The sequence below is a fragment of the Nerophis lumbriciformis genome, linkage group LG28 (assembly GCF_033978685.3).
Source record: "Nerophis lumbriciformis linkage group LG28, RoL_Nlum_v2.1, whole genome shotgun sequence".
In the NCBI taxonomy this organism is placed as follows: domain Eukaryota; kingdom Metazoa; phylum Chordata; class Actinopteri; order Syngnathiformes; family Syngnathidae; genus Nerophis; species Nerophis lumbriciformis.
The window spans coordinates 29,699,783-29,718,066 of record NC_084575.2 but is presented as its reverse complement, the minus strand read 5'-3'; the positions used below and the strand labels follow the sequence as shown (position 1 = coordinate 29,718,066).

The window sequence follows — 18,284 nt, the reverse complement described above, 5'->3', positions numbered from 1 at the left end:
GGTATAAAAACAGCTTCCCAAAGAATGCTCAGTCTTTCACAAGAAAGGAGCAAATATTCAAACAGTTTAAGAACAACGTTTCTCAAAGTGCAATTGCAAGAAATTTAGGGATTTCAACATCTACGGTCCATAATATCATCAAAAGGATCAGAGAATCTGGAGAAATCACTCCACGTAAGCGGCATGGCCGGAAACCAACATTGAATGACCGTGACCTTCGATCCCTCAGACTGTATCAAAAACCGACATCAATTTCTAAAGGATATCACCACATGGGCTCAGGAACACTTCAGAAAAGCACTGTCACTAAATACAGTTTGTCGCTACATCTGTAAGTGCAAGTTAAAGCTCGACTATGCAAAGCGAAAGCCATTTATCAACAACATCCAGAAACGCCGCCGGCTTCTCTGGGCCCGAGATCAACTAAGATGGACTCATGCAAAGTGGAAAAGTGTTCTGTGGTCTGACGAGTCCACATTTCAAATTGTTTTTGGAAATATTCGACATCGTGTCATCCGGACCAAAGGGGATGCGAACCATCCAGACTGTTATCGACGCAAAGTTCAAAAGCCAGCATCTGTGATGGTGTGGGGGTGCATTAGTGCCCAAGACATGGGTAACTTACACATCTGTGAAGGCACCATTAATGCCGAAAGTTACATACAGGTTTTGGAACAACATATGCTGCCATCCAAGCGCCGTCTTTTTCATGGACGCCCCTGCTTATTTCAGCAAGACAATGCCAAGCCACATTCAGCACGTGTTACAACAGCGCGGCTTCATACAAAATGAGTGCGGGTACTTTCCTGGTCCCCCTGCAGTCCAGACCTGTCTCCCATCGAAAATGTGTGGCGCATTATGAAGCGTAAAATACGACAGCGGAGACCCCCGGACTGTTGAACGACTGAAGCTCTAAATAAAACAAGAATGGGAAAGAATTCCACTTTTAAAGCTTCAGCAATTAGTTTCCTCAGTTCCCAATCGTTTATTGAGTGTTGTTAAAAGAAAAGGTGATGTAACACAGTGGTGAACATGCCCTTTCCCAACTACTTTGGCACATGTTGCAGCCATGAAATTCCAAGTTAATTATTATTTGCAAAAAATAAATAAAGTTTATGAGTTTGAACATCGAATATTTTGTCTTTGTAGTGCATTTAATTGAATATGGGTTGAAAAGGATTTGCAAATTGTATTCCGTTTATACTTACATCTAACACAATTTCCCAACTCATATGTATATATATATATATATATATATATATATATATATATATATATAGACACACACGTACAAATAGACAAACAAATTGTCAGGCCCCCCGGCCAAATTCAATACCTTTGGTGTAGAATCACATGAAAATCCCAAGTTCAATCAAGCCTTTTATTCCTCAGAATAGTGAGCTTCTACTTGCGTCATTGTGGACTAAAAATATTTTCTGTGCACACAAAAACAGATGCACGCTTTTGTATGATGATAGTTTTCCCTCAAGTCAAAAGAGTCATAATTTATTGTTGATTTATTTCCCTATCTAACAATCCTATCTGAACCATGTGGGCCAGTTTTTTGTGTTGTTTTCTGACATTCCACCTCTAGGGGATTGAATGTTTTTCACGGCCCCCCTTACATATTATCAGGTTCTAAACAGTATTTCAATTCATTTATTAAGACTTAACACATTGACATTCAAAATCTTTTAACACAGTTTTGGTATTTTTGCCAGCCTATTCTTATATCCAGTATGTTTGTAATATATAGGTTCCAGTGACGTGCAGTCACTAGAGGCAGGTGAGGCCCCGCCTCACCTGCCATCATGGAAAGAAAAAAAATGTAAAAAGATGTTTTTTTAATTAAATTGTTATATGTATCCAGTGATTATACTATAAAGTTGTTTTCCATTTAACTTCACCCGTTTTAGATTATTTTCTATTTAAAATCGCTGAATTTTCACATTTGCCATTCAAATACTGAGAAGAGACGGTGCGGTGAACAGCAGCCAGTTGAGGCACGTCACTCAGTTGTGCCTCACCATGGATTGCGGACTCGGCTAACTGCTGGTCTGCTGTGCAGTGAGACCGTATTGCTATATGAACTATATTATACATTTCCATAGTTTAGTTAGCTGAGGTATATAATGTACAGTGTATTTTGTCAACAACTGTATGTGTGTAAAGTATTTCTTGTGCTGAGCGATTATAAAACGGCTGAAAAGACGCACTGGCTGAGGCTCGCCTCCTGCACCCCCGCCGTAGAATGCACCCCCTGACGGGAGTGTTATATCAACTAAAGCCCACACTTAAACTTTCCACGTGCAAGATTGAATCTATTTAAAAAAGTTATTTCATAAGAAGCCAAAAAGTGCAAAAACAATAATGTTCGTGTTGGAGGAGTTGTGAATGACTGCAGGGCCACAACATTAGGTACACCTGCAGACTGCAGGTGTACCTAATTCACAACTCCTCCAACACGAACATTATTGTTTTTGCACTTTTTGGCTTCTTATTAAATAACTTTTGTAACCTATTTTTATGGGCTTTCCTCTTTGTGATGTTAAGTTCCTGTTATGCGCTGTTATACAGTATATGCCTTGAGCTCTTATTTTGAAGGTGCTAAGAGCGGAAGTGATGACACGTTGGAGTGGAGCGGAAGTTTTTGAAAGAAGGTAAATAAAGTGGTCCTCGTGTAAACTGGAGCCTCCGTGTTTGTTATTTTGTAGTTTCATACAGTATAGGCGACATTTATAAACCCTCGGTTACACTTTTTTAAATAGATTCAATCTTGCACGTGGAAAGTTGAAGTGAGGGCTTTAGTTGATATAACACTCTCGTCAGGGGGTGCATTAATCCAGCACAACAGCGGCTCATGGATCTATTTTATAAGTACAGGTAAGACCATAATAACGTTTTTTTTAATTAAATGTGCTTTTTTGTGTGCTACAGTTTGTATGTGTAAAGTTAAAGTTAAGTTAAAGTACCAATGATTGTCACACACACACTAGGTGTAATGGAATTTGTCCTCTGCATTTGACCCATACCCTTGATCACCCCCTGGGAGGTGAGGGGAGCAGTGGGCAGCAGCGGCGCCGCGCCCGGGAATAATTTTTGGTGAGTTAATAACCCCCAATTCCAACCCTTGATGCTGAGTGCCAAGAAGGGAAGAATGCTGGTATGAGCTTTTAAACATAACCCGTTAACTGCTGCCAATCAAATGGTGAATAAGATACTCTTTAGGGTTCATATGTTTGTAAATCTGACTGTGATGAAGTCAGTGCCTCACCAGCCATCAACCTCACCGCACGTCACTGATAGGTTCTTAAAGTAATCATGATAAAGCCAAGGGCTATTCATGCTTTGTGGTATTTAAAACAGAGGGAAGTTAATGGTCAGAAGTATTTTTATTTACTTTTTACCTGGCTGATGTCGGTGGAAACGTGTGTGACAAGACACATCAAAGAATCATTTGAAAAAGCTCTCTTGAAACACATTGTGACTGCTGAAAGTCAAAACTGGGAAACAATCATTTGAAAAATCTCCCTTGAAACACATCGTGACTGCTGAAAGTCAAATCTGGGAAAATAATAATTTGAAAAATCTCCCTTGAAAAACATTGTGACTGCTGAAAGTCAAAACTGGGAAACAATCATTTGAAAAATCTCCCTTGAAACACATTGTGACTGCTGAAAGTCAAATCTGGGAAAATAATAATTTGAAAAATCTCCCTTGAAAAACATCGTGACTGCTGAAAGTCAAAACTGGGAAAAGAATCATTTGAAAAATCCCTCTTGAAACACATCGTGACTGCTGAAAGTCAAAACTGGGAAAATAATAATTTGAAAAATCTCTCTTGAAACACATCGTGACTGCTGAAAGTCAAAACTGGGAAAATAATCATTTGAAAAATCCCTCTTGAAACACATCGTGACTGCTGAAAGTCAAAACTGGGAAAATAATTATTTGAAAAATCTCCCTTGAAACACATCGTGACTGCTGAAAGTCAAAACTGGGAAAATAATCATTTGAAAAATCTCCCTTGAAAAACATTGTGACTGCTGAAAGTCAAAACTGGGAAAAGAATAATTTGAAAAATCTCCCTTGAAACACATCGTGACTGCTCAAAGTCAAAACTGGGCAAATAATAATTTGAAAAATCTCCCTTGAAACACATCGTGACTGCTGAAAGTCAAAACTGGGAATTGGTATCAAAACTCAAATGTACCAATTTTTGGTACTTTTGTGTCTGTTTGTGTGATTAAAAAAAAAAATCAACAAAATAATAATAATAACAGTAATATTAATAGCTTAATAATAAAATGTAATCGTCTAAATTTAACATTGATGACGGTAACTAGGTTGTCTTGTTGTATTAGCATATCGTGTCTTTTTACGCTTCGGAGTCGCATATGCCAGTAAGCATTCGTTTCAGTTTGTTCTTGGTGTGTTGCCGTCGTTAGAAAGTAGTCTTTGCCATTAAATTGAATGTGCCCGTCTTGTCTTTTGAGTGTTTATACTGTAGATATTGTATGTATTGACTCCAGCTGTTTGATGTAACTGGTATCTTATTGATTGCCAAATTTGGACGTGTTGAAATCGCCATGTAAATTTGCCAATGCTAATCAATAGCATGGGTATTGTATATATAATGTAAGTTGGCATAACGCTAGCTTTGTTGGCATGGAAAATTGACAACATTACTTCGAGGCAGTCTGCTATGAATATTTTTTTTGCCCGCCAAGGGCTTTAACTAGTGCAGCGATGTCACAAAATATGTCAACTTTTGATTTTACGTGAATTGGTACTCGGTAAAAGTACCGAATTCAGTACCCATCCCAGTTGAAAAAGACCACCTATATATGCCTGTAGATATTCTCATTCACTCCGTTCATTGTAATCTCAGAAGGACGGACTGAATAAAACTTCTTTCATTTTTAGCAAAAGTCATAAATTGTGAAAAGAGCATTGAAAATGGGTGTGTATGAATCAGAATCAGAATCAGAATACAGGTAAAAGCCAGTAAATTAGAATATTTTGAAAAACTTGATTTATTTCAGTAATTGCATTCAAAAGGTGTAACTTGTACATTATATTTATTCATTGCACACAGACTGATGCATTCAAATGTTTATTTCATTTAATTTTGATGATTTGAAGTGGCAACAAATGAAAATCCAATATTCCGTGTGTCACAAAATTAGAATATTACTTAAGGCTAATACAAAAAAGGGATTTTTAGAAATGTTGGCCAACTAAAAAGTATGAAAATGAAAAATATGAGCATGTACAATACTCAATACTTGGTTGGAGCTCCTTTTGCCTCAATTACTGCGTTAATGCGGCGTGGCATGGAGTCGATGAGTTTCTGGCACTGCTCAGGTGTTATGAGAGCCCAGGTTGCTCTGATAGTGGCCTTCAACTCTTCTGCGTTTTTGGGTCTGGCATTCTGCATCTTCCTTTTCACAATACCCCACAGATTTTCTATGGGGCTAAAGTCAGGGGAGTTGGCGGGCCAATTTAGAACAGAAATACCATGGTCCGTAAACCAGGCACGGGTAGATTTTGCGCTGTGTGCAGGCGCCAAGTCCTGTTGGAACTTGAAATCTCCATCTCCATAGAGCAGGTCAGCAGCAGGAAGCATGAAGTGCTCTAAAACTTGCTGGTAGACGGCTGCGTTGACCCTGGATCTCAGGAAACAGAGTGGACCGACACCAGCAGATGACATGGCACCCCAAACCATCACCCAACCATGCAAATTTTGCATTTCCTTTGGAAATCGAGGTCCCAGAGTCTGGAGGAAGACAGGAGAGGCACAGGATCCACGTTGCCTGAAGTCTAGTGTAAAGTTTCCACCATCAGTGATGGTTTGGGGTGCCATGTCATCTGCTGGTGTCGGTCCACTCTGTTTCCTGAGATCCAGGGTCAACGCAGCCGTCTACCAGCAAGTTTTAGAGCACTTCATGCTTCCTGCTGCTGACCTGCTCTATGGAGATGGAGATTTCAAGTTCCAACAGGACTTGGCGCCTGCACACAGCGCAAAATCTACCCGTGCCTGGTTTACGGACCATGGTATTTCTGTTCTAAATTGGCCCGCCAACTCCCCTGACCTTAGCCCCATAGAAAATCTGTGGGGTATTGTGAAAAGGAAGATGCAGAATGCCAGACCCAAAAATGCAGAAGAGTTGAAGGCCACTATCAGAGCAACCTGGGCTCTCATAACACCTGAGCAGTGCCATAAACTCATCGACTCCATGCCACGCCGCATTAACGCAGTAATTGAGGCAAAAGGAGCTCCAACCAAGTATTGAGTATTGTACATGCTCATATTTTTCATTTTCATACTTTTCAGTTGGCCAACATTTCTAAAAATCCCTTTTTTGTATTAGCCTTAAGTAATATTCTAATTTTGTGACACACGGAATTTTGGATTTTCATTTGTTGCCACTTCAAATCATCAAAATTAAATGAAATAAACATTTGAATGCATCAGTCTGTGTGCAATGAATAAATATAATGTACAAGTTACACCTTTTGAATGCAATTACTGAAATAAATCAAGTTTTTCAAAATATTCTAATTTACTGGCTTTTACCTGTAGTTTTTATTGCCATTGTTTGTGAACGGGTTCACAAACCAGGAATTTTTCTTGGAGTCAGAAAAGTGAATGATGTATTAAAAGGTACATTTAGAAAGTGATGAAAAACAGAAATAAACAACTCCTATATTAAGTAGGTTTCGGGAGGCCTGCAGCAATTACAGTTGCACGCATGTCTGACTAATGCTGCTTGTGTTGTACATGTGACAACAGTCTCTTTTCCCCCTCTCAATCTCCCGATTCTTTCAGCTTTGGAGTGGTATTGCAAAAGGGAACCTTTGTCTTCAATGAAAACAAAACAAGCACACAAACACATTAATCAACAAAAAAAATAAATACTGATTTATTGTTTGCAACAATTGGAAAAAAACGGCACGAAGACAACACTGCACATAATCCAAAGCACACCATAATAGTTAAGCATGGTGGTGAGGCATTTTCTGTCAATAATATATTTTTTTATGAAATGTATAAATCATTGACAGTGGATCCCTGCTATTTGCATTCTGAGACCACCCACAAATAGCAAATAAGAAGCAAATAATGTGGACTAAAAAAAAAATATATATATTTAACACTCTAGTAAAGCTGCATCGAACTCCGGCTCCCTCCTAGCCCTCCAGACAAGTTGGCTGTAGAAGTAAAAAGTTCTGTTGCCACACAGGACTCAAGATCTTGCAGATGTATGTTGTACATTTTATCAGAGGTGGGTAGAGTAGCCAGAAATTGTACTCAAGTAAGAGTACTGTTACTTTAGAGATTTATTACTCAAGTAAAAGTAAGGAGTAGTCACCCAAATATTTACTTGAGTAAAAGTAAAAAGTATGTTGTAAAAAAACTACTCAAGTATTGAGTAACTGATGAGTAACATACACACACATATCATATATATATATATATATATATATATATATACACACACACACACACACATATATACATATATATATATATATACACACACACATATATATATATATATATATATATATATATATATATATATATATATATATATATATATACATACATTGATATATACAGTATATAATTTATATTTATTTGTTTTGCCGTTTTTGTTTACATGTTAATAGTGTTTTAATGAATATACATGCATGTTTAACACATATAGATTCCTTTCTTTCATGAAGACAAGAATATAAGTTGGTGTATTACCTGATTGTGATGACTTGCATTGATTGTAATCAGACAGTAGTGATGACAAACGTCCACGTTTTCAAATGGAGGAGAAAAAAAGTTCCTCCTTTTTAGTCTAATACCACATGAACGTGGTTGGTTTTTGGCATCTTATATGTCCAGCTTCCATATTCGTTTTTATACACTTTACAAGAAATACATTGGCGGCAAACTCCGTAGCTTGCTAGCTTGTTTGCGCAGGCTTTCGGAGACTCTTATTTTGAAAGCGCAGGCGCGATGGAGCGACACTTTTATTGTGAAGACAGGAACTGTGCAGTCAGTCTTTAGGCTTTTGACGAGATGTACGGTTGAAATAAAAAAAGGGTATTTTTTCCTTTACACTTTTGATTGATTGATTGGAACTTGTATTAGTAGATTGCACAGTACAGTACATATTCCGTACGATTGACCACTAAATGGTAACACCCCAATAAGTTTTTCAACTTGTTTAAGTCAGGTCATGTGACCCCTGGCTCTGTTTGATTGGTCCAACGTCACCAGTGACTGCATCTGATTGGTGGAACGGAGTGAACGTCACCAGTGACTGTATTTGTTGAAACACAGGCACTATGAAGGTCTGTCTGACAGACCAAAACAAACAAAGCGTGCATTAACAGATCCATAAAAATTAGTAGCGAGCTGAATGTAGATAAAAGTAGCGGAGTAAAAGTAGCGTTTCTTCTCTATAAATATACTCAAGTAAAAGTAAAAGTATGTTGCATTAAAACTACTCTTAGAAGTACAATTTATCCCAAAAGTTACTCAAGTAGATGTAACGGAGTAAATGTAGCGCGTTACTACCCACCTCTGCATTTTATGCTTTATTATTATTGACATATGGTATAAAACAAACCAAAAAAATAACGCAATATGATATTTGTTTGACCAAAAAACAGCAAATTTGCGGGCACGTAAATGCTTGAAATGCAGGGATAGAAATGCAGGGATCCCTTGTAATGGTATAATATGCCTGTTCTTAAAGGGGAACCATATCACCAGACCTATGTAAGCGTCAATATATACCTTGATGTTGCAGAAAAAAGACCATATATTTTTTTAACCGATTTCCGAACTCTAAATGGGTGAATTTTGGCGAATTAAACAACGTGACGTCACATCGGGAAGCAATCCGCCATTTTCTCACTTTCGTCGGTGTGTTGTCGGAGGGTGTAACAACACGAACAGGGACAGATTCAAGTTGCACCAGTGGCCCAAAGATGCGAAAGTGGCAAGAAATTGGAGGAAATTTGTTCAAAATACGAGGCTGTGGGGAAAGCCGACGAGATGGTCAGTCGTTTGTTCCGCACACTTTACCGACGAAAGCTATGCTACGACAGAGATGGCAAGAATGTGTGGATATCCTGCGACACTCAAAGCAGATGCTGACATCAACTCCAAAACTGGACGGATCAGCTTTCAGGAAAAGAGAGCGGATGAGGGTATGTCTACAGAATATATTAATTGATGAAAACTTTATTCATTACTCGCGGTTTTACGTAAATTATTATACATAAACTGTGTTTGCCAATAATTTAGCTTAAAAACATTAATTTTTTTCAATCATTCGAGTACATTCGGGTAGTCTTGTGTAATGCAGTATTTTGTGTCTATTTAGGTATGGTTAACCGTGGAAAAATATATGTTCTTAGCGCGCCTGAAATGGGCTGTCTGCACTCTCAAAGTGCATGTCGTTGCCAAATGTATTTCATATGCTGTAAACCTAGTTCATAGTTGTTTGTTTCCTTTAATGCCAAACAAACACATACCAATCGTTGGTTAGAAGGCGATCGCCGAATTCGTCCTCGCTTTCTCCCGTGTCGCTGGCTGTCGTGTCGTTTTCGTCGGTTTCGCTTGCATACGGTTCAAACCGATATGGCTCAATAGCTTCAGTTTCTTCTTCAATTTCGTTTTCGCTACCTGCCTCCACACTACAACCATCCGTTTCAATACATGCGTAATCTGTTGAATCGCTTAAGCCGCTGAAATCCGAGTCTGAATCCGAACTAATGTTCTATGCGCCATGTTTGTTTGTATTGGCTTCACTATGTGACGTCACAGGAAAATGGACGGGTGTATATAACGATGGTTAAAATCAGGCACTTTGAAGCTTTTTTTAGGGATATTGCGTGATGGGTAAAATTTTGAAAAAAACTTCGAAAACTAAAATAAACCACTGGGAACTGATTTTTAATGGTTTTAACCCTTCTGAAATTGTGATCATGTTCCCCTTTAAAGAGGAACTGCACTTTTTTAAAATGTTCCTAATGAGAGACAAGATGTTTTGGGTTTTTTTTGCATTCGAAATTGTGATAATTAGCTTGCTCTAGGTGGCTAGTGATGCTGCTAATGGGAACAATCCATTATGCCTCTAAATTGCTCTAAAAATGCATCCAAAAACCGTCAACAATATTTCATTTATTTTCACTAACCTGCATCATCAATCAAAGTTGATTTATATAACCCTTAAAACCTCTAAAGGCTTAGTGGCCACATGCGTGGACAGCACGTTTTAGCTCTTATTTCCAAAATTGTGTACACTACTGAATTGGGGTCTTATGGCCGCTTATGTGGACACTTATACTGCCCTCTGGTGGTGACAGAAGAGTACAACATACAATGGAATTTGGGGAAAAAAAGTGTAAAAATAAGAATTAGTATGTCACTAAACATGAAGTACACGTTTGTTACTTATGGACTAAGTACATCATATCAAAAGATGATTCATAGTTTTTATTCTAATTAGGGTCCAATAAGCCCAAAGAGAAATAAAAAAAGCATGTAAACAAACGGCTTGCGCCTTAAGCTGCACAAGCCACAACGACGTCCTCGGCTCAGATCCCACGTCAGGGCAAGAAAAATTCAACCCATGTGGGGTAAGCCGGAGTTCTTAGAATGCAGATTTCTTGCCGGGACATATGGTACAATACAATCAGCAAGAAAGGGTGGAGCTAGACCAGTGGTTCTTAACCTGGGTTCGATGGAACCCTAGGGGTTCAGTGAGTCAGCTTCAGGGGTTCGGCGGAGGTCAAAACACACCCGACTCATCGTGTAAATAAAAACTTCTCCCTATCGGCGTATTACGGATACGGCAACAGCAGAAGTCAGACTGATTTGCAGGTGTGTAATTTTGTTGTGAGTTCATGCACTGTGTTGGTTTTGTTCTTTGAACAAGGTGATGTTCATGCACGGTTCATTTTGTGTACCAGTAAAAAAAACATGGTAACACTTTAGTATGGGGAACATATTCACCATTAATTAGTTGCTTATTAACATGCAAATTAGTAGCATATTGGCTCTTAACTAGTCATTATTAAGTACTTCCATCCATCCATCCATCCATCTTCTTCCGCTTATCCGAGGTCGGGTCGTGGGGGCAGCAGCCTAAACAGGGAAGCCCAGACTTCCCTCTCCCCAGCCACTTCGTCCAGCTCCTCCCGGGGGATCCCGAGGCGTTCCCAGGCCAGCCGGGAGAGATAGTCTTCCCAACGTGTCCTGGGTCTTGCTCGTGGCCTCCTACCGGTCGGACGTGCCCTAAACACCTCCTTAGGGAGGCGCTCGGGTGGCATCCTGACCAGATGCCCGAACCACCTCATCTGGCTCCTCTCGTTGTGGAGGAGCAGCGGCTTTACTTTGAGCTCCCCCCGGATGACAGAGCTTCTCACCCTATCTCTAAGGGAGAGCCCCGCCACCCGGCGGAGGAAACTCATTTCGGCCGCTTGTACCCGTGATCTTGTCCTTTCGGTCATAACCCAAAGCTCATGACCATAGGTGAGGATGGGAACGTAGATCGACCAGTAAATTGAGAGCTTTGCCTTCCGGCTCAGCTCCTTCTTCACCACAACAGATTGATACAGCGTCCGCATTACTGAAGACGCCGCACCGATCCGCCTGTCGATCTCACGATCCACTCTTCCCTCACTCGTGAACAAGACTCCGAGGTACTTGAACTCCTCCACTTGGGGCAAGATCTCCTCCCCAACCCGGAGATGGCACTCCACCCTTTTCCGGGCGAGAACCATGGACTCGGATATTAAGTACTTATTAATGCCTTATTCGGCATGGCCTTATTATAACCCTCTAACCCTGGCCCTAACCCTCTAACCCTAACCCTAACCAAATAACTCTAAATTAAGTATTTGTTACTTAGATTATGTTCCCCTAGTGTCCAAAAAACTCTAAATTAAGTCTTTGTTATTTAAAATATGTTCCCCATACTAAAGTGTTACCAAAAACATATAATAACTATCTTGAATTTGAAAAAAAAGGAGGGTTCGGTGAATGTGCATATGAAACTGGTGGGGTTTGGTACCTCCAACAAGGTTAAGAACCACTGAGCTAGACCCTTTATTATTTTATACGTAAGTAGTAAAACCTTAAAGTCGCATCTTAAGTAATACCCAAGCTGTAGCAACATTGTTTTTGTATAAGAGCGAACACAGAGGAACTGTTTGTCGAGCGTTGTAACACATCGCCTTGCGACGGCATGCTACGGTATTGACCGTAAGGCTGAATGGCTTTTGAGTTTGCCATGCACAACACAATGCGATAGGACACCAATCTGTACCGGCTGAAAAACATGAGCAATCATATTACAGTATTTGTAAAGTATTAGCTCACATTGTATCTTTTGTTTGTACACTGCTCGCTCGACAGTGCATGTAGATGTATGAACAAGCATGACATGCTACATGGATCACGATCAATAGCGACCTATTAGTTGGATAGTTGTCCGTTCTGTCCAGCTGGCCGGGGATGATTTTGGGTTGGTGGAAAAAAGTTTCTACCACTGCAGGGTTTGTTAGCGCAAACGGTTCGCCTTCCTTTGTGCTCTCTTCATCAGAACACTGATCCTGATTCTCTCTGGCTTCCGTCTGCTCCAACATTTCTCTCTTCGTGCTTGATTAGCTTATATATCATCCTCCGTATATTCAGGTTAAAAAAGATAGAGTTTTGAAAAAATATTAATCCATTACCAAGTCTGCCATGATTAGAAAAAAACATGTGTTTGTTGCCAGAAGTAGGAACACGCATATGTTGACATAAGTAGAAAGTGCGTTGTTATGGGCACAGAAATAAATGCGCCCAGGAAATAAGATCCAGTAATGAAAAAAATGACCAAAATAATGTAAATATTGTACATATTACATCCATCCATCCATCTATCCATCCATCTTCCGCTTATCCGAGGTTGGGTCGTGGGGGCAGCAGCCTTAGCAGGGAAGCCTAGACTTTCCTCTCCCAGCCATTTTCTCCAGCTCTTTCAGGGAGATCCTGAGGCGTTCCCAGGCCAGCCGGGAGACATAGTCTTCCCAACGTGTCCTGGGTCTTCCCCGTGGCCTCCTACCGGTCGGACGTGCCCTAAACACTTCCCTAGGGAGGCGTTCGGGTGGCATCCTGACCAGATGCCCGAACCACCTCATCTGGCTCCTCTCGATGTGGAGGAGCAGCGGCTTTACTTTGAGCTTCCCCCGGATGGCAGAGCTTCTCACCCTATCTCTAAGGGAGAGCCCCGCCAGCCGGCGCAGAAAACTCATTTGGGCCGCTTGTACCCGTGATCTTGTCCTTTTGGTCATAACCCAAAGCTCACGACCATAGGTGAGGATGGGAACGTAGATCGACCGGTAAATTGAGAGCTTTGCTTTCCGGCTCAGCTCCTTCTTCACCACAACGGATCAATACAGTGTCTGCATTACTGAAGACGCTGCACCGATCCGCCTGTCGATCTCACGATCCACTCTTCCCTCAATCGTGAACAAGACTCCGAGGTACTTGAACTCCTCCACTTGGGGCAGGGTCTCCTCCCCAACCCGGAGATGGCACTCCACCCTTGTCCGGGCGAGAACAATGGACTGAGGTGTTGATTCTCATCCCAGTCGCTTCACACTCGGCTGCATATTACATATTGTTCTGAAGTTTTTTATACAGTATATACTTACAGCGTGTATCTAAAACGTTGATAGACGGTTTTGAAGTTGTTTTAGAGGGCTTTGAAGGCATCATAGCCGCTTCTTGCAAGGGTTTTTTGTCTTTAGAATCCTAAAAAAGGAGACTAAAAAGTGGCATAACAATATTTCTATGTTGGTTTTGTTTTTGTCTTCTGCTACAGAGGCTCGTCTCCATGAACATGCCTCTCAACAGTGACGGGACAGTCACCTTCAACGCCACACTCTTTGCCCTGGTTAGAACTGCATTGAAAATAAAGACTGAAGGTTTGTGGGTTTTAATTTTTTTTTTATAATTGGCGATAAACCTTGCTCACAGGAACATAGCGCACAAGCAACTAGGTATAAGTATTAAAGTAGTTAACCCTTACTGACACTGTGAGTATTCCCATTCTTTAACATCCTTGTCAAAACACATCCTATGTTAATCTGTTTCGGAAGGGGCGAATTGCCGAAACGACTAAAACTGGGTTAACAACTATCCAACAGTTGAAAGACAATAATGAAACTTTGTGCATTAGTCCAAAGCTCTAACAATTTTGGTTAAAAAATGTATGCGGCTCTGGACAGAAACAAATGTTGTGACATTGCTGAAGCTTGTAGAAACAATGCGACAGTGAATACGTGGCTAAAGGCAGTCCAATTAAATGTTAGAGTGGAAAGTTTTTGACCGGACCGTGTATGATTTTGTTGCTACTTTACAAACCGTAGTGCAAATGAATGCTGAGAGGTGCAGTTTAAAAGCACACAGAGACTGAAATAGCCAACCATATTAGCATACATGCTTACTTACTGTGTATCTATAATGTGAAGTTGCTGGGAAGAACTTCCCTGATCCAATCATGCCTTGCTGCACATACAAATTAGGTACCGTATTTTCCGCACCATAAGGCGCCCTGGGTTAAAAGCCGCGCCTTCAATGAACGGCATATTTCAAAATTTTGTCCACCTATAAGCCGCCCGGTGTTGTAAGCCGCATCTAACTGCGCTAAAGGAATGTCAAAAAAACAGTCAGATAGGTCAGTCAAACTTTAATAATATATTAAAAACCAGCGTTCTAACAACTCTGTTCACTCCCAAAATGTACGCAAATGTGCAATCACAAACATACGTATATCAACATGGACAGAGCTGCGTGAAAAAAGCCACCCGGCCTCTTCGCGTAAACTTAAACTTACCTTAACCACTCGCTCATCTTTTCTTCATCCATCCCTTCGAGTTAGCTTTTATGATGACGCCGGCTGGAAAGGTCTCTTTTGGCAAGGTCTTCCTTTTGAATATCACCATGGGTGGAAGTTTCTGGCCATTAGCATGGCAAGCTAGAACCACAGTGAAGGATGACTTCTCATTCCCTGTGGTGCGAATATTCACCGTACGTGCTCCCGTTGTATCCAGTGCGGTTCACAGGAATATCAGTTGCTGTGAAATAGTAGTCCGTGTGCGGATGGAGAGATTGCGTCTTTTCATGAACCGGATCCCTGACGCTTAGTAGGAGCCATTTTGTGGTCTTTACAGATGTAAACACACAAAGGAAATGAAACGTACGGTGATATCCGCGCGCTTTTTCTTCTTCTACGCGGGCGGGTGGTTGCTTACAGTAGAAGAAGAAGCGCTTCCTGTTCTATGGGGGCGGGTGCTTACCTTGGCGGTTGCTTGCGTAGAAGAAGAAGCGCTTCCTGTTCTACCGGGAAAAAAGATGGCGGCTGTTTACCGAAGTTGCGAGATCGAAACTTTATGAAAATGAATCGTAATATTAATCCATATATAAAGCGCACCGGGTTAAAAGCCGCACTGTCAGCTTTTGAGTAAATTTGTGGTTTTTAGGTGCGGCTAATAGTGCGGAAAATACGGTATTTAGTGTAATGCTTAGTTGTATTTCTTGTGCTACATTAACTCTTATATGTCTTCCCCCATTCATACTATAGTCCCTGTGTTTGTTTGTCTACTCTTTTACATGGTGTATCTTTGATGTTATGCGTTGAACCATTAGTATGATTGGTGTGTCATTCTCCCTCAATGCAGAACTCCTAGTCATTGTTTCCTATTGATGATGTAGCAAAGAGCATTCCCTTCAAGTGCCTCTGACCAGTCTTTTGTTGGCTCAAAATCGTTTGCGGGATAGCAATCACTCAAGGACTATACCGTGAGTTTGCAGATATCATCGAGGAAGACGGACCCCCGCCTTCAAGGGTGTCTATAAGAGGCAACCAACAGGAAGAGTCATTCCTACCCCTGGGGTTGTCTTGTAGAGGGGACAAGAAACCCCCAACTTGACAAAGATGACTCGTGACAGATTTGACGAGAAACCACCACAATCAAGGACACCATGTGGAGAGTGCTGACCCTGCTCATGACTTCACTGTTGCTGTTTTGCCACCTCCAGCGATGTCTCACCAGCGAGGAACCATGAAGCTGCCCTGCTACAACAAGAGAGAGCAACCTCCAGAGATGTACCTCACCCAAGGGCATATGGCAGCCCAGTGCAACAGCTGATCTGCGGAAAAAAACAGCAGTCCACATTGCCCTCGTGTTGGAAGGCAAAGCCCTTCAGAGCCTCCTTGATCTTCAACCACCAGAGTGACATGACTGGCTGGCACTAGAGGGGGTCTTGCAACAACGTTTTGGCCACTTCAACTATGCCAATGACAGCCGAGACAAGTTGCTTTACTGGCAAAGATAGATAAACGAAAGTCTGGGCGCTTACACACTTGACCTTCAACTCCACACACGCCAAGGATACAACATCTTCAGCAACACAGCGCAACAAGAACTGGCCCTGCACGCATTCATCTGGGGCTTCAAACCAAAGGTGCTCAAGGAATATGTCCGCCTGCATGCCCCGAAGACTCTGCTAAGCACTCTTAACAAAGCTGAACGAGGCAAACACATCTTTGGCAATTGAAGAGGAGACCTCAATATGGGACACAGAGCTCGTCGCACGAACGTCAACAAAAGCGACAATGATGACGACCCGATTTGCCAAATCTGCAACCCTCGTCAGCAGCCACAAAGCAAACACAGAGAGGACAGCTGAAGCCGACCGGAAGGCTTTTACCAAAGTGGAGACTCATGTTCCACCGCACACTATTGCCCAGCTCCACCACTGAAAAGTCCCACTCTCCAGCCACGCATGGAACCACAGCTAGTTGTCTGTGTCAAGCACATGTACTCTATTTGCACTGTGACATAGACACAAGACAGTGATTGCCCAGCTCCACCACTGAAAAGTCCCACTCTCTGGCCACGCATGGAACCACAGCTAGTTGTCTGCGTCGAGCACATGGACTCTATTTGCACTGTGACATAGACACAAGACAGAGCAAGGCGCTAGTTGACACTGGGTCCACCATCTCAATGATCCGACCCGGCACATTGCCTCAAACCAAGGGTCCTCAACCTCCAGGGTGGAGTGGGGTTTGAATCCCCATTGTCACCAGGGCACAAGCCAAGATTAAAGGTGGAAGGTGGAAATACTCTCCCCGTGACTGTGGCTGCACAGTAGGTGGACCACAAGTTTTGGCTGGCCAACAAGCAAAAGCCGTGCATTTTTGGGATAAACAAGCTGTCCAACTGGAAGGCGGTGGTGGACGTTGCTGGAGCCATGCTGCACTTTGGCTGAGAAGCTCTTATGCTGCATCCAGCTGGAAAACGAAGACAATGGCATTCCTCTATGCTCCTGCTGACGACAAAGGGGTGCTCCACAGACAGTCCTCACCCCCGTCAGACAAACTATGTCTTCGGATTGGTGAGGAGCAACGCCTGGAAAAACAGAAAACGGTGCCCCTGAGTGGATCAGCACTCAGAACATTCCCTTCCAAACCACCAGAAGTGCCTGTGACCAGTCTCTGGGCGGCTCAATTATGTCACAAGGAATTGACATTTTTGTGGCTTTCTTATTCATCTGTCACCTAGAGTATCCTGAAGCAAGAGAACTGCAACATGTTGTGCATGTTGACATAAGCAAGATACACAATTAGTTCCTTTGTCTCATGGATATTTGTAATATTTTTACTTTACAGGGAATTTTGAACAAGCAAATGAGGAACTTAGGGCAATTATTAAGAAGATCTGGAAGCGAACGAGTATGAAACTACTGGACCAAGTCATTCCATCCATAGGAGGTCAGTATGGGGATGGGGGAGTGGGTGGTGGGAGGCGTACCCAACAGATATGCAATAAAGAGGGGACTTGATTGTGTTCTTAAAGTCTCCTGGTCGAGCTATCGGGGTTTCTTTAACTTTGATTAATGTAAGTTCTATGTTGCATATTGCAGGATGTTTAACACTGTATAAAATCAGGTTATGCATTGATAACTTGTTTAGGTTCAAGACAAATGCTGGTAATTGGTATTGAGATCATATTTTAGGAATTAAAAATTCATAACTGTCTTTTTTTCTGTCTTATTTTTCTCTGTTTAATCAGATGATGAAGTGACAGTCGGAAAATTCTATGCAACGTTCTTAATCCAAGATTACTTTAGGAAAATGAAGAAAAGACAAGAGGAATACTATGGTTGCAGGCCTACGAAGAAAAATGCCACAAATGAGATCCAGGCAAGGAGT

The 18,284-nt window shown here is 41.5% G+C and overlaps 1 protein-coding gene across 1 annotated transcript in view; it reads left to right on the top strand.

Annotated features, from left to right (window-relative positions):
• Positions 1–18,284, top strand: part of LOC133571037 (dihydropyridine-sensitive L-type skeletal muscle calcium channel subunit alpha-1-like) — a 202,645-nt gene that overhangs the window by 172,835 nt on the left and 11,526 nt on the right. Inside the window, exons 37-39 of the mRNA XM_061924015.1 lie at positions 13,887–13,989; positions 17,742–17,843; positions 18,145–18,275. Coding sequence (XP_061779999.1) covers positions 13,887–13,989; positions 17,742–17,843; positions 18,145–18,275 — 336 coding nt within the window. The remainder of the gene's footprint in view (positions 1–13,886; positions 13,990–17,741; positions 17,844–18,144; positions 18,276–18,284) is intronic.